The sequence below is a fragment of the Bombina bombina genome, chromosome 6 (assembly GCF_027579735.1).
Source record: "Bombina bombina isolate aBomBom1 chromosome 6, aBomBom1.pri, whole genome shotgun sequence".
Lineage (NCBI taxonomy): Eukaryota > Metazoa > Chordata > Amphibia > Anura > Bombinatoridae > Bombina > Bombina bombina.
Window position 1 is genome coordinate 1,021,918,768 of NC_069504.1, and position 27,944 is coordinate 1,021,946,711.

The 27,944-nt window shown below is 36.4% G+C and overlaps 1 protein-coding gene across 1 annotated transcript in view; it reads right to left on the bottom strand.

Moving 5' to 3' along the window:
- Positions 1 to 27,944, bottom strand: part of PRMT8 (protein arginine methyltransferase 8) — a 403,578-nt gene that overhangs the window by 158,408 nt on the left and 217,226 nt on the right. Inside the window, exon 7 of the mRNA XM_053718748.1 lies at positions 19,803 to 19,953. Coding sequence (XP_053574723.1) covers positions 19,803 to 19,953 — 151 coding nt within the window. The remainder of the gene's footprint in view (positions 1 to 19,802; positions 19,954 to 27,944) is intronic.

The window sequence follows — 27,944 nt, forward strand, 5'->3', positions numbered from 1 at the left end:
GAACTCAACAGACCAGATCTGTGTCCCATAGGTCATACATTCTGCAAGTTTAGTATAGATCAATGCTGTTGTTCTCCATCTAATCAAAGATGAGATGGATATCAATGGACATAGCAGAATCACTGCATAAATTGTTGGATTGTGCAGATCACTTTAGGAGCCCCAGATATTGCGACCTTTCATGGCCGCTGCCTAGCCACTCCCCCGCATTTTTTATATTGGAAAGACTTCTGATGACATTAAGAAATGGATGGCTAATCATAGGTGTGCTATCCGCACCGCCATCGACAAGGGCAAGAGCGACCAACCTGTCGCTAGACATTTTATGAGAATGGACACACTGTTACTGACCTCAGATTTGTACTTATAGACCACGTCCCTCCCTTACTGAGAGGAGGCGACAGGGACAAACTATTACTACAGAAAGAGGCCGAATGGATTTACAAACTGGGTACTATACATCCCAGGGGCCTTAATATGGGCATAGACTGTCACTGTTTCCTTTAATGATTTAGTCTGTTGCTACTTCATTGCTGTAATTGTGTCAACATTTTTTGACCTTTTTATGTGAATATTTATATATTCTGTATATCCACATATCTGCATATGCCACCTTTTGTATATTTCTATGCACCGGTGGTGTAGTAACAGTTCTAGACACTGATGATCCACTGCACATATAGCATGAGTACTTCTCCTGTACACGGTCTATGATTAATCGGCCTCACTCATAGTTAGCTGCTTGTATTATCCGTACTTCTTAACACGGTTATTTCTCTACATGATTAGGCATGCCAGCCTCTTGTATATAGCATGAGTATTTTTCCTGTACATAATTTATTATTAACCGGCCTCAGCTGGTAGACTACCCAGTGCATCACACTATGGGTACTTTATATTCGTTCCTTTATCTGCCACATAGATGGGGCCTGTCTGGCTCTACCAATCTGAGCTGTCTGTTTATGCGCTGAATTTTCCATATTGCGATACGCATGCGCACACACTAGGTGTGTTTGATCTCACTCTTTCCCATAGCTTTTGGCTGCAGCCAGGCCCGCAGTTGAGTTAGATTCCTACAAGTTAGTGATTCCCCTGTTCATTGGCCATTTCCACCTGAGCCACATATTGCCTGAATACCTGGATAGAGACTGGTCGCCCATAGCCGATTGCAGTACACACCACTTGTTTATGTTATACACATAGCTGTGGCCAGCGCAGCCAGCTGCAAGTTCCCCTGTAGTACCTCTGGATCTACTCATTGTGTGCCCGTTATGAGGTATGTCATGGATAAGTAAACACTGGTTGCCCTGTTTTTTGCACAGGGGGAGGGTAATTGAAGGGTATAAATGTTCTGTATACACACTGTAGCTCTGGTCTGATGAAGGGGAGCATTCCCTGAAACCTCACTGAATAAACAACATTGTTATCATTATCTAAGCCTAGTGAGTGCTGTTTCTTACTTGCTATATATATATATATATATATATATATATATATATATATATATATATATATATATATATATATATATATATATATATATATATACACATACAGATACATCTTTAGACATTTTTTTTCTTGTACCTGAGACCTAATATCTTTGAGCCCTTATAACTTTTTGTGCAATATTTTTAAAAAAATAATTGTTATTAGATAGTGTTAATATAAGTTTAACTGTACTTTGTAATTTATTTTTTTATTGTGACACTCCGAAGTCGCGCTAACCCGACATGCATTAACTTGAATTGTGCTCAAGCGATCGTGTTTACTTTCAACTTGTATTATGAACAGAAAACCTGACAATAAACCCCTTATTGCTCGTGAATAGCTATTAGCGCTCCACTCATAATCTAGCCCGAAATGGGTTATTTAAGCACCACTGAATCCTAACTTTGAGAAATAACCAAATTAAGGAGCTACATAGCGTGAGCAAGGATACTGATCTATCCCATAAAACATATTCAAGTTTGTATATAAAACATATGAAATTGGATCATTTATAAAAAACAATGCACATTTCTACTCATGTTAAATGATATCACCCCTTAACTGATACTAAGGGGCCAAATTATCATTGTGCGAGCGGACATGATCCGATATTGTGAGCATATGCTATCGGCATTTATCATTGCACCAGCAGTTCTTGTGAACTGCTGGTGCAATGCCATCCCCTGCAGATTCGCTGCCAATCGGCCACTAGCAGGGGGTGTCAATCAACCCGATCGTATTCAATCCTGAAGGCTCGCCAGGAACACGGGGCATCAAGCTCCAATAGGCTCATCCACATAATCCAAGTCCCGAGGAGTGCGTACAAAAGCCAATAATCTTCTAGGGATAGTATTGCAATTTCCACTATGAAAAATTACAGATGATATAAAAATAAGAGTAAATAAAAGAAGAAGCAATTGCAGATATTTTTTTATTTGATGCATAATTACTGGTACATACTAAGGATACAAAAAACTTTAAAGGGACATTCCGGTCAAAATATAAATGCACATAGATTTGTTACATTTTTTAATAGAAACATATTTGCAATATACTGTTTTAGTGTTAAAGGGACACTAAACTCAAATTTTTTATTTCATGAATCAGATAGAGCATGACATTTTAATCAACTTTCTAATTTTCTTCATTCTCTTGCTTTGAAAACGAAGAAAAATTGACAATATGAGTAAATCAGAAAGTTGCTTAAAATTGCATACTCTATCTGAATCATAAAAGAAAAAAATGGGTTTAGTGTCCCTTTAACATTCTCTGCATGTGCATGTGAAGGATAGCTGGATATTTTTAGTGCACCAGCATTTTAAATACTGCAGCTGCTCAGAGCTCCAGCGGGGCTTGTATCATGTCAGCAATTAACAAATTGAGTCATTACCAGACGACACAAGCACCTTAGGCTCTCTGAGCAGGTGCTGTGTTTAAAATGCTAGTGCACTGCACATACTTAAATACACTTTTAAAACACCTATAGCTGTTATTAGAACCACTTTTGCTAAGGCATGTATGTTACAAAAATGCTTCTTTTCAAAATAGAAATGCATCCATGTGGATTCCAATTTTGTCTGGAATGCCCCTTTAATGTCCCCTTATTTTCCAACTTAAAAAAAAGAACAAAACAAGGTATGGACTAAGAACAAAAACTTACACTTACCCAACAACAATGCTTGAAGGAATTTGCCTTCTTCAAACCTGTCAGAAAAGGAAGAGTAATGCAGTACTACCTGGGAATGCTGTATTCAAGAGACAATATACATAAGGGATTCTACTTAAACATTCTGTATGAGCAGGTTAATGTTACAGACGAGAGCGCCACATGGGTGAATTCTTCCATTGCATAAAAGCCCATTTTCACACTGAGCCATCCATCAGTGGTTGAGGTAAAGGAAATTATACTCTTCCAAGATGCTTCTCTATTAGATTGAGGCAGTGGCTCCATTTAATCAATGATCTTTATACTATTTCCACATACATCATTCTTGAAACAAAAACCTTTGATACAGTATGCTAGGTCTTACATTTTGCCAACCACATTCTGCTTGTCCTTGTTCAGTAGCAGGAATGATCCTGCCCACGCTCTCCTTTAATTTACTGGCTACACAGCTCCCATTCAAACGTTCTGGCCAAGCAAACCTCATTTACTAGGCCCACTTGACTCTTTCTAACACTGGCCCAATAACTCTTTCTCGGTTCCACACATTTTTTCACTGGCTCAGCCTAAATAAAATACTGGACACCTCTCATTCTGTTCTTTCACTCTCTGGTCTCGCCTGTCGTCTACTCTTTGTCCCTCTCACTTTACCATTCACTGGCCCAGCCCTCTAACAAGCTGGACCAGTATCATTCTACTCTATCTCTTTTGCAAAACTTCTTTCACAAGCTGTGGCATATTCAATCTCCCAGCATCAGGAAAAAAATGAAAATGTTCAGAAAAAGAAGAAAAAATGCAGAGTGGATTATTCTTCCTAACTGAAAGTCATTTTGTTACATTGGGAACATAAAATGCAGGGTGTGTAAAAGTATTATGCTTAAAATAAAAGTACAAGTTATTCAATAAATAATAAACTAAACTTTATTTTTTGCCACAAAGTCCAGATATATCAAGACACGGGAACCTGTTTTGTCAGCACATGAGAAGATATCCCCTCAAACAATGAGTTCCAAAGAAACCATCAGCATAACAAAGCTAGAACATTATTTTGTCTCCTCTATTCCACCTACTGATTCATAGTACCAATCAGAGAGAAAACTTGTATTTCCGTTAAAGAGACACTCTAGCTTGTTGAAGGGCTTTAGGGGTGTTTAGGAGGTACCTCCTAGTCCTGTTTAATTAAAGTTCCTGTTTCATGAGAAGGCACTTTAATAAAATGGGATGGGCGCTAAGTCATAGGGGATGGGCATAGGGAAAGTTTTTTCATTTTCAGGCGTCGTCCTTTCTATAAATTAAGGTATTGTGCATTTTTTGGAGCCGACTGTTTGCAACACTTGTTTACTTAAAGATGCTGCTGGTGGAGAAGGAGCAAAGAAAAGGAACATTGGAGAGAAAAGCTACTCGCACATTCATTGTTATGGCCCTCGTCATTTAATTCTATTAAGTATTTTTTAATGTCTTTAGGACACCTATGGCATTCAAGGATTCATTTTGTCATCCTTATGACATTTGGAAAAGGATTTGTTTTTGACAGTATTTACAAACACTCACCATTTTATTAAGAGGTTAAAAAAAACAAAAAAACATTTTTTACATTTTTAGTGTTGACAGATAAACACTATGTTGTGGTGGGGGAGAGGTTCCATCAAAGAAGAACATTAGTAGGAATTAAGGGGCATATTTATCAAGCTCCATATGGAGCATGATGCCCCATGGAAGCAGCGCTGCTCCATAACCTGTCTGACCTGCTCTGAGGTGGCAGACAGAAATTAACCCGATCGAATACGATGGGGTTGATTGACACCCCCTGCTAAATTTGCAGGGGGCAGCATTGCACCAGACGTTCACCAGAACTGCTGGTGCAATGATAAATGCTGAGAGCGTATGCTGTCGGCATTTACCGATGTGCAGCGGACATGATACGCAATATTGGATCATGTCCGCTCGCACATTAATAAATAGGCCCCTAAGTCATCATTTAGATAAAGGTTATAAAGATAAACTAATGCAGCTAAAATATGTTTACATTTTCAGAATTGAGAAGAATTTAAACTCTTACCTTTCAATTAAGGCCTAGCAGAGGACAGAAACAACTCAACCAACTATACCAACAAGATGGAGCCCACAAGCAAAAGAAACTAAAACCTTTTTCCGTGCAGCGCCCCTAGAGACAGAAATGCGTATTTATCTTTTGAGAATTGCACCCTCATTATTTTCTTCATATTTTAATTGAATTCCGGGATTTTCTTGACTTCAGTTTACAGGATTTGCAATGATTTGAGACTTTACATAAAGAGGCCCATTTATCAAGCTCTGTATGGAGCTTGTGGGCCCGTGTTTCTGGCGAGCCTTCAGACTCGCCAGAAACAGCAGTTATGAAGCAGCGATCTAAAGACAGCTGCTCCATAACCCTGTCCGCCTGCTCTGATGAGGCGGACAGAGATCGCCACAATTAAACCCGATCGAGTACAATCGGGTTGATTGACACCCCCTTGCTGGCAGCCGATTGGCCATGAGTCTGCAGGGGGCGGCATTTCACCAAGATAAGCAAATATTTATGGATAGTTACAAAGGAACAATAAAATATTAAATATGTGCTAGCATCAATACTTCTTTTTTGTGCTCACAAAGTTATTTTTTAGCACTTGAGCAATGTCGGATACCGCTCAAGCATTAAGCTGATAATGAACTAAGCCTGGTGTGCAAGTAGTGGAGTTCTTCATGTAGTTCTGTGCTATGCTATTTTAATGAAAGTTTAGTAATACACAGAAAAACATATATTCAAACTTACACACATACACAAACATATACACGTTTGTATGTTTCACAGTCCCATCTCTTACCATTTACCATATCCCTTTAATTCTGTCACAAAACCTTTTTTTTATTAATAAACATTTGTTTTATATTTTTAAGTCTATATATAACTTTAGTTTACTTTTATTTACATAAGATTTTCATATGTTTTGTTATGTAAACTAGCAAGCGAAAATGGTTACTTCAGGTCTCAAAAAGCACTACATTTCATAGCACTTTTAAAAACTTTTTTACATTTAATTGTTTGTTTGTTTTTTAAAGTTAAAGGGACATGAAACCCAAACATTTTCTTCAGACAGAGAATATTATATTAAACAACTTTCCAATTTACTTTTATTATGAAATTTGTTTTGTTTCTTGGTATCATTTGTTAAAAAAATATACCTAGGTAGGTTCAGGAGCGGCTGATTGGTGGCTGCACACATACGTATCATGTGATTAGCTCACCCAATGCATTCAGCTAGTTCCCAGTAGTGCATTGCTGCTTCTTTTAAAAAGGGTTCCAAGAGAATAAATTAGGTAATAGAAGTAAACTGGAAAGTTATTTAAAATTGTATTCTCTGGGGCTGAATTATCAAGCGCCGAATGGAGCTTGATGCCCCTGTTTCCGCACAAACTGCTTATGCAATGATAAATGCCGACAGCGTATGCTGTCAGAATTTATCAATGTGCGGGGACATGATACGCTACATTGTATCATGTCCGCTTGCACTTTCATAAATCGGCCCCTCAGTCTGAATCATTAAAGAACAGTTTTGAATTTTATGTCCTTTAAAGTTGAGATGATAATGTGGTCCTCTAATGGAAAAGCCAAAACTGAAGTGATTTTAAATTTGGCTGGAATATCCCTTTAATGGGCTTCAAGCATAAATAAAGAATAAATTAATCTCTAGAGAAGGTCAGTTGCATAAATATATCACATGTGAACAATTTTCGTGCGTGTAGGATTTTACCTAAGTGCAATCATTAGTAAAAATGTCATTTTTTATATAAGCTGTATTTTAATGTATCAGCTTTATTTAAGAGTTTTATTTTAACATTTTGGGCTACATTTATGAAGCTGTGATGGCAACTTCCAAACGCCTTTGGCTGCAGGCTACTCGCATGAGCAAGCCTGCAACCAAGAGTTAAGAAGCAGAGGTTTTCTTAACCCACTTTGCCACCTGTTATGTAGTATTACTCAATCTCTCCTGGACTTTTCCGACCAAAGAGATTTACAGCCCCTGCTTGTGAACGATTGCTCCCAAACTCCTGTTTCCGGCAAGCCTGAAGGCTTGCGCGGAAACAGCTGCATTGGGGCCGATTGACTTTTTTGGTAAATCTGCCCAATACATAAAACTTAATGCATCAGTGCAATATTCATTTAATGTCCCTGTAATAGAAGACATTAGATTTTCCTAAAAATGCATGTGGTTTATTCCCAAAGTTTTCTAAATTACCTTTAGGAACTTTATTTTTTTTTACTGGTTTAAACCCTAATGAAGTGGAATTTCCTTTTCAATTCAAAGAGATAATGTTCATCATAAATAGCAAAAAGTAAGGCACATTAAAAATATATATATAAATTGTGTACTGCACATAAATATAAGTTAATACGAGCTGTAATGTGTATAATTTACATACCACACCTCTCCTGAGTTTAATCTGTAGCTACAACTGATAAATAATGGTTGTTATTGTTCCCCAAGTTAATAATATCCAATTTTATTGCTCTTGGAAGGATTAAAGTATACCCTGAAGTAAGAACCTGAAGTACAAACATGTACTGCACTGTGGATGATTAACCTAATAAGTGATCTCACATTAAAGATACACAGATGTTACAGTTCCTTGAATCAAAAGTGTTTGATAAATACTAGATAAAGGGACATTAAACACTAAGGGCTAGATTTCAAGCGGAGCGCTAAATTATCACACGCCCGCAAATGGGCAAATTTTCCCATTTGCGGGCGCGCAATAATTAATCAGCCATAACAAGTGGCAGTTTTTAGGTGTTAAATGTAGAAAAAAAACAGCACTGAAAAGTGTCTTTACATTGCGGTCTATGGGAACTGTGTGTTCCCTGTAAATATATATGTATATGCTTATATTCATACTGTATATATTTATGTGTATATACATATTAACACAAATATATATGCATATATTCATATACATATATATTTAATATTGCTGCTAATCTTTTTGCGTCTGACAGCATGAGAACGAGGCTCCCATTGTAGCCTAAGTGCAATACGAATGGGAGATCGCATTCGCATTGCACCTAACTTGTAATACCATCACAAATTTGCGTGCACTGGTATTATTCAGTTACTAGAATGTGCAGCCAATTACTGTGTGGAATATAACAGTGTTCTTCACTTCCATTTCTAACAGGGACTAAAAAGCTCACAATTTCAGAATGGAATTAGAGGAAAAGTGGACAAAATAAACAATGAAAGTATATTGCAGAGTTTTTTTTAATGTAGACTTCTTTATTCTGTTACCATCTCAGGGTGTTTAATGTTCCTTTAAGATTCTAGCTTTAAACATAATTGTAACAACATGTACAATGTTATTTAGCCCACACTACACTGGACTTTCTACCCCAAGCATGAACTTAGAATACCAAACAATGGACATTATTTTTAAAATGTTGTGAGAATAAAAGTATTCCTTAGGATGATATAGGAAGTTTTCTCACTGACAGAAATAGCAGCTCTGTTCCCAGTGTAACCGAGTTGTTAATTATGAAACTAAGTGTATGACTACTTTGTCAGTTCATGTCATATGGCGTACGAATGATTTACGTTATCACAAAAGTACGCAAATATTGCCAGTAGCTTGACTGAACTTTGAAGAGAATGCAGGGGGAAATATATTTTATTTGAACACTGGATACAAATTTAATTGTTTAGAACTTCAATAACCCATTGGGTATTAAATATGGCTAAGGGCAATTGTAAAATATCTACTGTTTAATATAAAACAAGAGCAAACTGGAGAATTTAATAAAAAAATATAGAAAGTAGAATTATTTAATTCCATATACTCTTTATTGTTCTGCCCTCTTTGCTGAAGGCAGTGAAAGTGTGATATATAATATAGTTATGCTTGTAAGCTCTTCAGTAAATTCAGAATTATTGTGCAGTATTGGAGAATGAGTTATGCCACGGATCTAGTTCTATTAAAACATTGTCTGTAGTTCAGAATGGATTTAGGTCTGCAGTGTTTTTTTTTTTTTTTACCTTATGCGTGAAATTAACCTTTAATAAACTCTAGTCCCTAGTGCTAAGACCTGAACATTAATTTGTTTACGTCTGTGTGCAGTCAATCCATTGGTACGGCAGAATCTGCAATTATAAGGAGTCAGTTTTGTACTATCAGCCAGGGACGTGCACTCATAGGAGGCAGGGGAGGCAGTGCCTGCCCTGCCATATGTGGCCAAAGCTTAATTACATTTTAATTAAAACAAAAAAAAAGTCAAAAAACATTTTTCCCACCTATGTAATGCTATGGAGAGGCAGGTACAGGAACGCTTCTCTCCATTGAAGTACATGGGTCAAAGGAAAAGCTGTGCTGCAGCGCTACCTGTGTTCTGTCAATATATTAGCAATAAAAATTGGGACCAATAGGAGGCACCCCTCTTGATGCCTCCTAGCAAGTGAAGGATATATAGGTTAATCAGAAGGAGGATGCAGTGAGCAGGGTCATGCGACACAACTGGAAGCTGAGGTAACCTAAGAACAGATGACACCAAGCAGAAGAGTAAAGTAGTATTCTACATCTCTTGTGATTCACAAACTGTGTTCAGACACAGCTAATTAACAGGGGGGGGGGCAGTAAATGAGCATAACCCAATACTGACAGGAAGTCAAAGGGTCAATTCAAATTTTAAACCATAATTTAAAACCCAGAGTTTGAAGTTAAGTGTGCAGTGTCCACATTATTTAAACTAAAGTTTTTGACATTGAATATTGCTAAGCCTCCCTTTTTCATGGTTATTTGATTTAATTAGGTACAAACTCCATATATGTTATGTCTGTTCAGTTAGAGGATGCAGTATCTATTTTTATTTTTCTCTGTGTCTCCATTTATTTAAAGACTGCTGTTAACTTGTAATTCACAAATCAATTGAAAGCTGTTGCATTGTGTTTTTAATATGTGCTGCTTTTATACAAGTTTATATTAATAAAAAGGAGATAATGAGTCATTTAAAAATATATGTAATTATTGCAGTTAAATGTTTTTAGAAATAATGTCACTGTAAAGTAACTGGTTAAATACATAGTCAAAGGGAGACATTTAAAATTAAACTTTCATGATTGAGGTAGAGCATGCTATTTTAATAGACTTTTCTAGTTATTTATATTTTGAGAATTAGCATCAACTTTTACTGGCCCCATGTCAGCAAATCAAATTAGTTTTTGAAAGGAACATGAAAGTCATAATTACATTTCCATCATTCAGATAGAAATTGCACAAAAAAAAAAAAAAAAAATAAACTTCTATTTTACTTTTATAATTATGTACTCCATTCTTTCGGTATCCTTTGTATGGCGTTTCTTGAACACCATATTGCAGCAGCTGTGTTGGCAGTATTGATAACTTGTCCTTTGTGTAAAACTTGTATGGTAAATTATTTCTATTTTTACAATACAGTAGTGAGTAGAGAAGAGATTGTGTATCATTCTAATTGCTTAGTAACTGGCATTGTGCCACAGAATTGTGTGAGTGTGTATGTGAGCATAGTGTGTGTGGGTATAAGTGAGCAGAGTATGTGTGCTTTATTCTCCAGGTAATCAATACATTTTCGATGAGCTGGTGCTTTAGTGCAGTGTTTCTCAACAATGGTCCTCAAGTACCCCCAACAGGCCAGGTTTTCATTATAGCTGAATCAGTGCACTGGTGAAGTAATCAGCTGATCAGTAATTCAGTGGTTACTAACTTGCTCTCACCCATCACCTGATTATGTCACCTGTGCACTGGTTCAGCTATCATTTAAACCTGCCCTGTTGGGGGTAATTGCGGCCCTCTGTACATGTGTTTCTCCGGCCTATCATATCTGGTGCCTCACCAGCCTCTGACCTCACTGCACGTCACTGCTATCAGCAAATTCACATGTATTACTAATGACAACAGCTTAAACACCAAAGCGTCAATCTCACCGCGGATCTGAATACGATACCCTTATTTATAAGTATGGTGCGAAGAGTATCGGACTGGTGTTAACTAACAGTCATTGATGTTGCGTTTTTTTTGTTTTTCCCAACTTTATTTATACCATTTCATTACTGTCCATGAACAAGCACATTTCTCTAAAGCTAATCTTTTATTTTTCAACTGTTAATGTCCAAGAAATAGCTAAATTTATACCTCAACAAACAATATCTCATAGAAAGTTATTTTTATATTGATTTGTTATACAAAAAAAATCTGTTATATTATGTATTTGTATTTCTAGAAGTCATGATATCCTTTTATCTCATGTTTTTTTTTTCATAAATGATTATTAATGCTAGAATTTGTACCTGCACGTACTTGTATGTGTATATATATATATATATATATATATATATATATATAGATAGATAGATATAGATATATATGTGTGTGTGTGTTATGTCAGAAATCTTTTGCACATATTTACATGTCCCTAAATTCCTTTTTTTGTTCTAAACAATGCTGTCTTTCATATCTCTGTGTTTATTTATACCACTATATGAATATATTGTAAATGTATTATTATTATGAGCAGGAATAATTGCAAATATAACATGTAATCAGAGTATCATATGTATTTATTTGCAATCAATGGATATTTTAAGAGCTGGGCCAGTTTTCTCTCTGTACCTTTGTAACCCTCCTGATTGCAATCTAGTTTTAAAACCACCCCTTCACAGGTGTTATAAAATGGGCTGGCATATAAGATGACATTTCATACTGAAAAATAAAATTTAGAGAAGGAAGAAATACAATGAAAACAGCATGACAGTAAAGAGGTGATTTTATTTTCTGCTGTATCTGAATCATAACAGTTTAATGTTAGGTGGGCTTTGAGCTATCATTTTAAGATTATATTGAATCAAACATCAATTTCGAATTTTAAAATCATCGTCTAAAATATTACAATATGTGTCCTAATATCAGCATCAATGTTTATCTTTAATACTAATTTTACATATACATACTTTCAAATATTATACACAATGTAACAAATGGCACTTACAAGTTCTAATGAGTGATCAATGACACAACAATCGAGCATTTTGATATGTTAGTGATAGATTAAAATGTATATTTGAATCAGATTGGCTGATGTCATAAATCATGTGTTTATGAAAATTCCAATCAAAAGTGGTTGAAAAATTCACTAGTGTGTGGGTTGTTTAGGAGTTTGCTTCATAATTGGTGAGAAAAGTGTTGAGTCAAAATTGGTGCAAAGTGGAGAATGGGGCTTGTATTACATGGCTTAAACATGGTGCGCATAGATTTTTCACACAAAAAAAGGAAGTTAGCTTTATTATGTTGTATATTTCATTTTTATCTCTATATCTATTAGTGTGACAAGTTTGGGGCAAAACTTTTCAACAAATTTATAGAAATAATATTGTCCCCTTGCTTTGTAATGAGAGACAAATTTGTAGCATAATCCATAAGTAGTAATGTATTTTTCCTTTTTATCCCTATATCTACTAGTGCACCAAATGTGGAGAAATAATATTGTTTGATTTAGAAATTGTATACAATTTTAATAAAGTTTCTGATTTACTTTTATTATGTAATATACTTCATTCTCTTGCAGCATCGAACATAAGCTTTCTGTGTTTTCAGACTCCCATTGAGTTCTATGGCATCCCCGACCTCAAAGGTGGCGGATTGAAAACTAGGTACGCTGTTAAATGTTTGATACATTTGGAAAAGGGTCAAATAGATTTGAATGTGAATTTGAAACATCTGTAATGACACAAGTATCGATCTGCGTCGGTTTGAGATCACGGGATCGTATTTTACGTCACAAATTTCAACATTTGCGATCTTGAAGCTTTGATAACTATGGCGGATCAATCTCGCGACAAATACGACGCGGAATTCAATTGTATTTTCAGTTGACGCTTTGATAAATATACCCCATGAATAGATTTTTCTCGGATGTACAGAAAGGCCCTTCTATTGCATACTACACACAATAGGAAAGATCACGATCATGTCAGTAAATGAAGAAGGTATTAGGAAAAATTACCACCTACACTTTTTTAATTCTGAGTTCTATTTACCCTACAAATCACAATAAACTCATTAATTGTAACCAGGCGAAACTAGATACACCAGGTGTTAAAATTACTCATCTCTTTGGAGGCATAAAATAGAGACGTAAATTTTTTAAAGCTTTTTCAATTTAATTTATTGCTAAATCTTGTAACCAAATTGATACTGATATCAGCCCCTAAATTTAAGAACGACCCACTGAAAACCTTTGTAATATATTAGGAAACAGAAAAGGTACAGGTATACCCCGCTCATACAGCGGGTTAGGGACCGGAGTCCCGCTGTAAAGTGAAAACCGCCTTAAAGTGGAACAAGGCAGTTTTAGCTTTCTTTTCACTTGCCAGTGTGTTTAAAAACTTAAAAACATGTTTTAACTAACTTATATTAGGTGTACAATAGCGCTAAGTTTAGTTTAACACTCGCACAGCACAGTATTCAATAAATACTGTACCTGTAAAATAGTGACAATCACTGTAGTACAATTTGCCAGAGTATAGCACTGAGACACAGATTGCACTGTAATGCTGTAAACAGAGTGAACTAAGCATAATAAAATGGTGCCAGTCACTTTTCTTGCAATCTCACGAAGATTACAGCACTGTTTTAAATTCCTTGGAGGTTGAACTTTAGCTCCACAAAGCGCTGTATTAGTGAAGCGCTGTAAAGTGAAGCGCTGTAAAGTGAGGTATACCTGTATATTTTATTCTTAAAGAGAAAATGTTTTATTGTTGTAATAAAAAACAATAAATTTAATTTGTGCAGGGTCTATTACTTCCTGTCACTAAGGGGCTGTGTTCTCTACAGGAGGGCAAAGGAAGAGATTTCACTTTTTTAAGTGGTTCCTAAAAGACAAGTGTGCTAGGTCCAATCAGTCTTTTGTCCATTCTTAGTAGAGGACTTTTACTTTAGCAGAAGACTTAAGCTTAAAGGGACAGTCAACTCCAAAAGTGCTGTTGTTTAAAAATATATATAATCCCTTTATTACCAATGCCCCAGTTTTGCACAGCCAACATGTTTATATTAATAAACTTTTAACCTCTGTGATTATCTATGCCTCTTTTGACAGGTTCCTGATCAAATGGCTATTTATTTATTATCTATTGACTTGCATTTTAGCGAATTAGTGCAGCGTCAGCCACAATTTCCAGGAGAGAGCATATTGTTATCTTATATGGCCCACATGAACTAGTAGTCTCTTGTTGGGAAAAGCTAATAAAAAGCATGTGATAAGAGGCTGTCTGTACTGGCTTAGAAACAGGCAAAAATGTTATAAAGTATATTAATATAACAATGTTGGTTGTGCAAAACTGGGGAATGGGTAGTAAAGGCGTTATCTATCTTTTAAACAATAACATTTTTGGTGATGACTGTCCCTTTAACTTGATCTGGCTTCACAGGATACATGTGCACAAGCAAACATGTGCAGTAGCAACAGGAAGTCAGATTTTTGCCTGTGCACGGTAGAAGGCTTTTGCTGCAAAAAAAATCATGTGACAGGATGGAAGCTTAAGGAGAACTTAAAGGGATACTAAACCAAATTTTCAATCAACTTTCATGATTCAGATTATGAGGCAGATTTACCAAATGTCTGTCGGACCTGATCCGACAGTGCGTATCAGGTCCGACAGACATCACTGAATGCGGAGAGCAATACGCTCTCCATATTTAGCATTGCACCAGCAGCTCACAAGAGCAACGCCGCACCCTGCAGACTCGCGGCCAATGGGCCACCAGCAGGGAGGTGTCAATCAACCCGATCATACTCGATCGGGTTGAATGGTGGAGATTCCTGCCTGCCTGCTCAGAGAGGTGGTTGATGCAAGGCCAGAAGATTATGATCTTATTTAAGGTATTTTAACTAAATGCATCAGAGCAGATCAGGTAAATCCTTATATGCTCTCTTGTTGGAGCTTCTGCTGTAGCTGAAGCAAGAATGGCCCAGGGGATCTAGGGAGGGTTAGAGTCAGAGAGGCATTAATTCTGCATAACTATGCAGATCAATTTAAGATTAAGATCCAAGAGACTGTACACAGGTGACTGGAAGCATATGAACTGTGAACACTGCACCAGGGTCCATCAGGCATAAAGCAGCTGATATCATCCAAGGAGAGATATATCCACCGTTCTTGTTGATCAGTAGCCCCTGACACAGGAGCATTAAAAGTCAGAGAGCTTTACACTCAGATATCCAGAGATTCCAACAAGGGTATCAGGTGAAACATGCCATCATTTGTTGGGTTATCAGTGTGGGGTTTATATTTAGTTTTAACAAGAAAACATTCTGTGCTAAGGTAATTAGATGTGTGGTACATAATCTGATTGGTTGCCCCACTGTATACTGAAAAAAGCCCCTGGGTATGGGCAACCATAATGGGTATGTTTACAAGAATAAACACGAGTTCAAAATCATATATCACAACAAATTATTATTTTTTTTCTTTCTGCTAACACCATTTAGGCAGTAAAATGTAGCACATGCATTGCACTAAAACCTGTGGTTTTCGCATTCCTTTAAAGAACAGCACTTTTTTTGCTGTGCACATTATTGCTAAAGATGTTTGTCATCTGAGTGAGTTAATAGCTTGTTATGTAGAGATGCAAATGAATATGCATTACATTAATCTACTTGAAAAGAAATGTCAAAAAGAATAATCTTGTTAAATAAAAAATTGAAGTGACAGACAGATTATTTTTTTCACAAACTAACTGAAGTTAGAGATATCAGCTTATGTTATGACAGTGAACATATTTTATCAGCAGGATAATTATTCTAAATTTAGTTACGGTGTATAGCTACTCGCTACGCATTACTTTCAAAATTTGTGCTAATTCCTAATAAATACATACAGCCTTTTCCAAACTTGTAGCAATTCTAAAATAGAAAATGATGTATATTTATGAACTATGATCTGATAATTATAGTTGAAGGTAAAATATATTGGCCAGGATCTGATGGGGGCTATAGTTAATGACCTTTAAGAGATGACAGCCAATGAGGATGTGTTTCAATATAAAGAAATAAAGAGATTGTATATAAAAATAAATATATTTGCTGTTGGTTGTATCTTTCTTTGATCATAAATTGCCTTTATCTGAAAAAGGATTTTACTTCACGGTTTCGCAAACATTAAAGGGGCATTGTTGTATCTAATATAGGGAGCTTTAATATGTAAAAAAAAATTCTTCTTATGATTGAGGGCAGTGTCACGATCTACAAAAAGAGATCACATAGGCTTACTTATTAGCTGGTAAAATTATATCCCATGGACCATCTGTGCACTTATGTACTTTTTATTATCTTTGAAAATTGAAATAAAAAATATTAAAATAGTGCTCATTAATATGCATGACAGAAGTTTGTTTAGTTTACGTACATGGAAATCTAAATGAAATCTCCATAAATGTTCAGTTATGCATTGAAAAAATACTGCAATGTAAAATAGGTAAAAGTGCATGATACAGAGTTCCACATTCTACCCCCTGTAGCTCTACAATGTGAAATTAACATTGCCAAAGTAAGAGAGTGAAATCCTGGTACCTGCTTCCCACCAAATCTTATTCTATGTACCAAAAACAAAATGGCAGCCGAAGCAAAAAAAAACCAAGAACATTTCATCACACTATTTCAAATAAAACATGACTGTTAACTACCCACAAAATTTAAGTTAAAACTAATTAATAATTTACTCACAAATGCAGCACTGCCCCTTTGTAACTTCTTAGCTACCTCTCTACAATGTGAGATTAAAGAGTACTAAAGCAAGAGAGAGAAATCAGAGAGAAAAATAAAAATAAATCATTAAATCTATTTGAAATAAACAACTACTTTTAACTTTCCCAAAAATGTTTAATTATTTCCCCACTTACTGCCTCTTGTGTTCCTGTAGCTACCTCTCCACAATGCAACCTCCCCTCTCTTTCTATAGCATACAGAATAGCTCAGTTGCTGATCTGAATTTGCGGTGGTGACTCTCCCTCTCTCTGTTTTAAAGGGACATGAAACTCTTTTTTTTAGGTTTCAGATAGATAATACGATTGTAAACAACTTTCCAGTTTACTTAAATTATCAAATGTGCTTTACTCTCTTGGTATCCTTTGTTGAATGAGCAGCAATGCACTATGGGGAGCTAGCTGAACACATCAGGTAAGCCAATCACAAGAGGCATTTATGTACAGCCACCAATCAGCAGCTAGCTCCCAGTAGTGCCTTGCTTGTCCTGAACCTACCTAGGTATTCTTTTCAATAATGGACCACAAGAGAATGATGCAAATTAGAAAAAAGAAATAAAATGGAAAGTTGTTTAACATTGCATGCTTTATCTGAATTATAGATACAAAATGTTGGATTACTTATCCCTTTAACTAAACTACCTCTTCATGCAGCACAGCCTCTAATGCCCCCCTGTGCACTTCACTGTACAAAAAGAACTCCCCTCTCCTCCTCCAGCATACAGAATAGCTCACTGAATTTGCTGTGGTGGCTCTCTCTATCATCACTGTACTAGCCATGGGTGTGTTGGCAACTTTTGGCCCTGGGGGCAAGTACAACCCAGTGGTGCAAGTAAAGCAACTCAGTCATCTTTCACATGTTATTTTAGATATTTAAACACTGGGCATCAGGAATCCTGTAAGCTGACACATACAAGGTACAGCTATAAAGGTAATGAGGAAAACATTGACATTGTTTTGTACTCATATGTATGTACCTTATTTTTAGCTCTTTTTCTTCAGCTTTATGGTATAACTGTCTCAGTCCAGATCTCCCATTAGTGGAGGGCATGGCTTACCCCTGTGATTGACATTTGAGAACAGCCAATCACAGCACACATGCAAATTAGCCATGGGAGCGTGTGGGCATGTTCACTGGCATCTTTTGTTTAAGACAGTCTCTGGTGCACAGTTGTAATTTAAAGCCAATACTAACACCCCCTCCTTACAAACTGGAGGGAGCAGTAAACAGTAGCAGCAGCCCAACCTACAGAAAAGTCACATTCAATGAAGTGTGCATAAAATAGTAGTTTCAATAAATATGAGAAAAATATAGTTATTAAAAGGCATATGCCACACATAATATAGCATCTAATAAATTATTTCCTGTAATGTAGTGCTCCAGACATGTGAACGCTACCTATCTAGATATCTCTTCAAGAAAAAATAACATGAGAATGACACAAATTTTATAATAGAAGTAAATTGGAAACTTTTTTTAAATTATATTCTATGGGGCCGAATTATCAAGGGCCAAATGGTCCCTGATCCCCCTGTTTCCACACGAGCAATCAACCCAATCGAATACGATTGGGTTGATTAACACCCCCTGCTGGTGGCCTATTGGTTCACCAGAACTGCTTGTGCAATGTTAAATGCAGACAGCGTATGCCCTCCATATGATAATTTGGCCCCTATATCTGAATAATGAAAGAAAATGCTGGTTTTCATCTCCCTTTAATTAATTATATTTCTGTTTACTTTCCCTATCAGCTGCAGGTTGGAGCTGTAAAAGTTGCTAGGATACAATAAATAAATCATCCTTCTCCAGAAAAGTGCTTGACTGTGCACGCTGATATTGTGCACTGCATAGGGCCGTCTCATAATGCCTGTGATGTCACAGGCAAGCACACAAGCACTCCCATGGGACAGTATTCTTATTGGATACTAAGCCTCTGACAAAACTTCATATATTACTATATAACTGAGTCTTCAGGCATACGCTCATACCAACTATCTCCGTAGGGTTGCCCACCCTCCCCTTATTTCCAGGGATCTCCCTTATTTGCCTTAACTTGTTTATCTGTGTTTACAACATTTTTCTCTCATCATTTTTAAAATTGTAAAATCTTCCTTCCCAACATTTATTATTGTACTATTGTACTCTTATATAATTTAATAATAATAATGTTTTTAATATTACATTTACTTTCAACATTTAGATTTTTAACATTTTTAACCTATGAAAAAATAAAGCATTTAAGAATTTAATTCAACCTTGGATAACTGCTCCAAAAGGTGTTGATTATTCTTTATATTGCCCCTTGAAAATGTTACACTAAGTCATCAAATCTTACCGTACCAAAACCATTGTGTAATATTGCTGTTCTTCCAATTGGAATGATAATTGCTAAATAATAAAATAATGTACAGTCTTAAAATAACACTAGTCAAGTTCCCAAATGTTTAGCGTTTTGTAGGATCATCAATTTTGGATTCTTGCCTCCTGTCTCTCTAGCAGTTTTCCAAAACTTTATAAAAGTCCTGGATGCCCCTTTAGATATGCCCCTTATCTGCCTACTTCCTGTCAAGCCATAATCCCCCCCCCCAGACTAGCTCTGCCCAATTCTTGCCAAAACATGAGTAAGCCACCAGACTCCCTGTCCCGGTGTCTTTGGGAAAATTTAAAAGGTAAGCATTAGCCCCATCATGAACATCCAATATGATATTCAAATAAATACACTCTTGGACCTTCTCTAAAACTATATGGTAGCCAGATATTCTTAATACTAGTTAATTAAAGACATAATATTGGGAATCATACAACTGATAACTTATTCTGCAGCTAACATGTTTTCCTAAAGTTCTATTTTACCTGTTGAAAATCCAGTTTTCTTATGGCATTTTGTAAACTCAATGTTGAAATAAGTGACCAAGGCATGAACATAATCATTTCGCTGAACTTGAAGACAAAATGCAGAAGTGAATGCTAATTCCTCTGTCTTTACAGTGTATATATCAACTTCCTGAAAAAGAAAGAAATACATACATTATATATATATATATATATATATATATACACATACACACATACATATACACACACAGTAAATCTGTTATATTTTAGAATATCTTTTTTATGCAAGTTAGTGAGTCCCAGATCTGGATTTAATTGTTGATGACCCATTTAAGAGATTAATAAAACTGCCCTCTTTGCTTTTCAGTTACTTTAAACAAATGTAGCAATATATTCACCCATTCTTTGTCACCTAAAATGACATGTACATATACTGTTTTTAGATCAATCTTTTCAAGGACTAATCCAGATCATGGGTGGGAGATTAAATCATTTTACCAATTATTTTCACATATTCGTTAGAAAGGATGTGTCATTTTTTTGCCACCCGGCTGCTTCAGAAATACATTCTGTTCTATAATACAAGCTTTTCATACAAGTACTTCAGCAAACTGGAGTGCAAAATAATAGATAGTCTAGTACATTTAAAGAATTAAACGTAGGAGTTACTAAAAATATATATGTTAGAGTTCAATATTACTGACGTTCAACATGAAAACACTAATTCCAGGCTCACTAGTTACTGAAAGAAAAATATAATGGAAATGCTGTTTGTTGCATGTTTTTAATTGATACAGAAGTAAGTTTGTCCTTTCGGCCAAAAAATGTAATCTACGGTGCTATAGCTTACTTGTGCAATGACTATTTAAATATATTTCATAAATATTAAAATATATTGGTGCCATTCTATGGCAACCTGAAAACTGCATTTTCAATTGAATGTATTATTAGCCCACAGGTATCTATATAAATAGAGACGATATTAGATACTTGCTCGAAAAAAAATAAACTGAACTAAAATAAACCTCAGATCCCTTAAACTTTAAGGGATCTGAGGTTTATTTTAGTTCAGTTTATTTTTTTTAAGGCTTAAAGTATCAAACCAAAGGCGAATAATGAATTGATCTCTGATAAAGGCATCTATTTATCAAGCTGTCAACTTACTTGCATTCGACGGCACCAATACGCTCGCTTAAGATCGCCTAACATCGCTGCCGTGGACCTGAATACGTTCTCCAAAATTATCAAAAAAGCTGTTAAAAAGCCGCGCTCTTGCTGCTCTTCGGATTTTTCATAGCTTTATTGGTACCCTGTCAGTAAACACCCACACTATACTATACTGTTTACCCCCTATACCGCCGCTCCCGGAGCCCACTGCAACTCAAATAAATGTATTAACCCCTAAACCGCCGCTCCCTCAGACCACCCCAACTCTAATAAATGTATAAACCCCTAAACCGCCGCTCACGGACCCCGCCGCAACTAAATTAAGTTTTTAACCCCTAAACCACCGCTCCTGGAGCCCACCGCCACCTACATTATACTTATTAACCCCTAATCTTCCGCCCCCTAAATTGCTGCCACCTACATTATATTTATTAACCCCTAATCTGCCACCCCCTACACCGCCGCCACCTACATTATATTTATTAACCCCTAATCTGCCGCCCCCTACACCGTTGCCACCTACATTATATTTATTAACCCCTAATCTGCCGCCCCCTACACTGCCCCCACCTACATTATATTTATTAACCCCTAATCTGCCGCCCCCAATGTCGCCGCTACTATATTAAATTTATTAACCCCTAAACCTAAGTCTAACCCTAACCCTAACACCCCCTAACTTAAATATAATTTAAATAAATCTAAATAAATATTCCTATCATTAAATAAATTATTCCTATTTAAAACTAAATACTTACCTGTCAAATAAACCCTAAGATAGCTACAATATAACTAATAGTTACATTGTAGCTAGCTTAGGGTTTATTTTTATTTTACAGGTAAGTTTGTATTTATTTTAACTAGGTACAATAGTTATTAGTTATTAACTATTTAATAACTTCCTAGTTAAAATATATACAAATATACCTGTAAAATAAAACCTAACCTAAGTTACAATTACACCTAACACTACACTATAATTAAATTAATTCCCTAAATTAAATACAATTAAATACAATTAAATAAAATTATCTAAAGTACAAAAAAACAAGATTTTTAAATTATTATTTTTAAATTACCCTACACTAAATTACAAATAGCCCTTAAAATTGCCTTTTGCGGGGCATTTCCCCAAAGTAATCAGCTCTTTTACCTGTAAAAAAAAATTACACCCCCCCAACATTAAAACCCACCACCCATCCTATTGGAACAGCCAATAGAATGCGAGCTCATTCCTATTGGCTGAGTGCATCAGCCAATAGGATTTTTCCTACCTTAATTCCGATTGGCTGATAGAATTCTATCAGCCAATCGGAATTGAAGGGACACCATCTTGGATGACGTCACTTAAAGGAACCGTCATTGTTGAAGAAGACGTTGGATGAAGAGGATGCTCCGCCCGGTTGTCTTGAAGATGGAGCCGCTCCGCGCTGGATGGATTAAGATAGAAGATGCCGTCTGGATGAAGACTTCTGCCCGTCTGGAGGACCACTTCTGCCCGTCTGGAGGACCACTTCTGCCGGCTTCGTTTAGGACTTCGACCCGGTTGGGTGAAGACTTCTCACGGTAGGGTGATCTTCAAGGCGTTAGTGTTAGGTTTTTTTTAAGGGGGGATTGGGTGGGTTTTAGAGTAGGGTTGGTTGTGTGGGTGGTGGGTTTTAATGTTGGGGGTTTGTAATTTTTTTTACAGGTAAAAGAGCTGATTACTTTGGGGCAATGCCCCGCAAAAGGCCCTTTTAAGGGCTATTTGTAATTTAGTGTAGGGTAGGGCTTTTTTATTTTGGGGGGACTTTTTATTTTGTTAGGGGAATTAGATTAGGTGTAATTAGTTTAAAAATCTTGTAATTTGTTTATTATTTTCTGTAATTTAGTGTTTTTTTTGTACTTTAGATAATTTTATTTAATTGTAATTAATTGTATTTAGTTTAGGGAATTAATTAATTAATTATAGTTTAGTGTTAGGTGTAATTGTAACTTAGGTTAGGTTTTATTTTACAGGTATATTTGTATTTATTTTAACTAGGAAGTTATTAAATAGTTAATAACTATTTAATAACTATTCTACCTAGTTAAAATAAATACAAACTTGTCTGTAAAATAAAAATAAACCCTAAGCTAGCTACAATATAACTATTAGTTATATTGTAGCTATCTTAGGGTTTATTTTACAGGTAAGTATTTAGTTTTAAATAGGAATAATTGATTTAATGATAGTAATACTTATTTAGATTTATTTAAATTATATTTAAGTTAGGGGGTGTTAGGGTTAGACTTAGGTTTAGGGGTTAATAAATTTAATATAGTGGCGGCGACGTTGGGGGCAGCAGATTAGGGGTTAATAAATGTAGGTAGGTGGCGGTGTAGGGGGGGCAGATTAGGGGTTAATAATTATAATGTAGGTGGCGGCGGCGTAGGGGGGTCAGATTAGGGGAAAATAAGTATAATGTAGGTGGCGGCGGTGTAGGGGGGTCAGATTAGGGGTTAATAAGTATAATGTAGGTGGCGGCGGTGTAGGGGGGCAGATTAGGGGTTAATAAGTATAATGTAGGTGGCAGCGGTGTAGGGGGCAGATTAGGGGTTAATAAGTATAATGTAGGTGGTACTCGGGGTACATGTTAGGGTGTTAGGTGTAAACGTTAACATAGGAATCAATGGGATATCGGGCAGCATCGAACATGAGCTTTCAGACTCCCATTGATTCCTATGGTATTCGCCACCCCCAGGGCTTGAAAACCAGGTACGCTGGGCTGGAATAGTGGCGAGCGTACCTGGTAGATATTTGATAACTAGCAAAAGTAGTCAAATAGTGCCGAATTTGCGTTCTGAACACCTGTAATAACGTAAGCATCGATCTGTGTCTGACTGAGTCCGGCGGATCGTATGTTACGTCACAAAATTCTACTTTTGCCGGTCTTTAGGGTTTGATAACTAAGGGGAATCAGGCTCGCCACAAATACGCTGCGGAATTCCAGCGTATTTGCGGTTGACAGCTTGATAAATAGGTGCCTAAGTCTGGTTCTCATACAAAACATATCAGAAAATTCCTGAGGTGTGTTAGACACTTGTATGGTCTGAGTATTTTATGCCAGATGGAATAATCCATAAGTATATAAGGGTATCTATCTATCTATCTATCTATCTATCTATCTATCTATCTATCTATCTATCTATCTATCTACCTATCATCTAATATATACAGTTAAAGGGTTGTCAGACTACACAGACCCAGCAATAAAACATACATGGCAGCATTTTAATAATCCAGATGTATAGGAGTATCTTTCTATTGACAATTTTCAGATTTTCTGATGTCTCCTGGGTAAATCCTGTAGTCAGATCTGTTATGATAGTAAGCCTGTCCTTTGGTGAAAGCCCAAAGGAATGACATAAAAAAGTGACATAGATACTGTATCTAAAGAGTGACACCTACTAAAATGAAAAATTAGGAGGAGTTACTCTTGGAATAATTAAAATTATTTCTGACAATTAAAAGGAATAACTGTTTTAAAGGAAAGATATTAAGGGTCATGACGTTTTAAATGAGCAGAGGATAGGGCTAGAAAGTCTTAAAAAGGTAGGGGATAAGGTCAAGGAGTGTTAAAGGGACAGGGGATTATGGGGTCCAGTAGTCTTAAAGAGGGGTGGGTTTAGGGGTTCAGGTAGTCTTAAAGGGTAAGGGATTCAGGTAGTCTTAAAGTGATAGTAAACACCAAAAATGTTATCGTTTAAAAAGATAGATAATCCTTTTATTTACCATTCCCCAGTTTTGCATAACCAACACTGTTTTATAAATATACTTTTTACCTATGTAATTACCTTGTATCTAAGCTTATGCAGACTGCCTCCTTATCTCAGATCTTTCATTGCATTTCAGACAATTAGTGCTGACTCTTAACTCAACGTGCATGAGTACAATGTTATTTATATGAAACACATGAACTTACACCCTCTAGCTGAGAAAAACTCTCAAATGCATTCAGATAAGAGGCGGACTTCAAGGGCGTAGAAATTAGCATATGAGCCTACCTAGGTTTAGCTTTCAACTAAGAATACCAATGGAACAAAGCAAATTTGACAATAAAAGTAAATTAGAAAGTTGTTTAAAATGACATGCCCTATCTGAATCATGAAAGTTTTATGTGGACTTTACTTTCCCTTTAAAGGAGCTGGGTTTCATAGGCTTAAATAAATATGGCTATATGGTTTTTAAAGGGGCAGGAGTTAGATGGTATGCACTCTAAAAGGGGTAGTACTAGGTAGAGGGAGATAATCTTAAAGGGGTATGGGGAATAGTCTTAAATGAGTAGGAAACATCATGTTAAAAGGTTAACAGGAGATAGTTTTTAAGGTAGAGACAGATAGTCTTAAAGGGGTAGAGGAAACAATCTTAAAGAGCAGATAGTATTTAAGGGGCAAAAGGTTAAGGGGTCGGGAAGACTTAAAGAGGCAGACGGTCAGGTAGTCTTCAAGGGGCAGTAGGTTGAAAGGGTCAGGTTGTCTATAAGGGGCATTGGATTAGTAGTCTTTTAGAGTAGAGGATTAGATAGTTTTATAGGGCTAGATGTTCTTAAAGCTGTAGAGTGAATATAGTCTTAAAGGGGCAAGGGAAGATATTATTAAAAAGGTAAGGGGAAATAGTCTTAAAGGTTTAGGAGAAGGTAGTCTTAAAGGGGTAGGGGGAAGTCATACACAAAAGAACTCTAATCCCAGTAATACTAGTGACACAGAAAGTAATTATAATTTTATCCCTTAACTCCTGGACCTTTAAGACTATATAACCCCTACCCCTTTAAAACTATCAGTCTTAATATTCCCTGCCCTATTAACACTAACTACCACATGTCCTTTTAAGATTCTTTACCCCTATCCCTTTAAGACTACTTAGCCCCTGTCCCTTTAAAAAAAAACATTTCAGACCACCACCCTAAACTCCTGCCCCTTTTAGACTATGGGGCATATTTAACAAGGTGCGGATGGACATGATCCGATATTGCGGATCATGTCCGCCGCCTATCAATAAATGCTGACAGCGTACGCTGTCGGCATTTATCACTGCACCAACAGTTCTTGTGAACTGCTGGTGCAATGCCACCCCCTGCAAAATGGTGGCCAATCTAGCTAGCAGGGGGTGTCAATCAACCCGATCGTATTTGAGTTCTGTCCGCCTCCTCAGAGCAGGCGGACAGGTTATGGAGCAGCAGTCTTTAGACCGCTGCTTCATAACTTGTGTTTCTGGTGAGCCTGAAGGCTCGCCAGAAACACAGGGCTTCAAACTCCATACGGAGCTTGATAAATATGCCCCCATCTGTCTTCTAAACCCTGCCACTTTAAGACTATTTAACCACTACCAATTTTAGACTATAAATCCCCTACTTCCCTTTAAGACTACACATCCCCTGCCCTTTTAAGACTGTTGACCCCTACCTTCTGCCCCTTTACGTTGACTTGTCCTTTTAAGATTAGCATAGCAAGGCAGTTAGCACTATGTTAATAACATATGCTCGTATTTCTTAAGTGAGCATTTTATAAGTGAGACATTAAGAATTGGACAAAATAATTATACAAGAATTGAACACAGTGAACAAAGGACAAGACAAGGCAAGTTCTGGTATAATACTGTGCTTTATGTGTTTCACTGCTTCCTTTTAGTAAAATGCTCCATATCTTCATGGTTCTTTTTGCTACCTCTTATTTCTATAACAAACTATCGGCTAGATTACGAGTTTTGTGTTATGAGGGGTGCGGTGCTAACGTGCACGTTATTGTCCCCACTCACTTCCCTACATCGCTGGCATTACAGGTTTTCAGAAACCCGGCGTTAAAAGACAAGAAGTGAGCGTAGAGCAAAATTGTGCTCCATACCGCACTCCAATACTAGCGCTGCTTAAGTCAGCGGTGAGCTGGTTGTACGTGCTCGTGTACGATTTCCCCATAGACATCAATGGGGAGAGGCAGGTGAGAAAAAGTCTAACACCTGCCAAAAAGAAGCGTAAAGCTCAGTAACGCAGCCCCATTGATTCCTATGGGGAAACACATTTTATGTTTACACCTAACACCCTAACATGATCCCTGAGTCTAAACACCCCTAATCTTACACTTATTAACCCCTAATCTGCCACCCCCGACATCGCCGACACCTACATTATACTTATTAACCCCTAATTTGCCGCTCCGGACATCGCCGCCACCTACATTATACTTATGAACCCCTAATCTGCTGCCCCCAATATCGCCGACACCTACATTATATTTATTAACGCCTAATCTGCAGCCTCCAATGTCGCCGCAACCTACCTACACTTATTAATCCCTAATCTGCTACTCGCAACATCTCCGCCACTATAATAAACATATTAACACCTAAACCGCCGTACTCCCGCATCCCAAACACTAGTTAAATATTATTAACCCCTAATCTGCCGTCCCTAACATCGTTGCCACCTATCTACATTTATTAACCCCTAATCTGCCACACCCAACGTCGCCGTCACTATATTAAATTTATTAACCCCCTAAACCTAAGTCTAACCCAAACACCCCCTAACTTAAATATAATTAAAATAAATCTAAATAAAACTTTCTATTAATAACTAAATAATTCCTATTTAAAACTAAATACTTACCTGTAAAATAAACCCTAAGCTAGCTACAATATAACTAATAGTTACATTGTATCTAGCTTATGATTTATTTTTATTTTAATGCAAGTTTGTATTTATTTTAACTAGGTAGAATAGCTACTAAATAGTTATTAACTATTTAATAACTACCTAGCTAAAATAAATACAAATTGACCTCTAAAATAAAACCTAACCTGCCTTACACTAACACCTAACATTACACTACAATTAAATAAATTAAATTAATTAAATACAATTACCTATTCAAAACAATTAGCTAAATTACAAAAAAAAACCACTAACTTACAGAAAATAAAAAACAAATTACAAGATCTTTAAACTAATTACACCTAATCTAATAGCCCTATCAAAA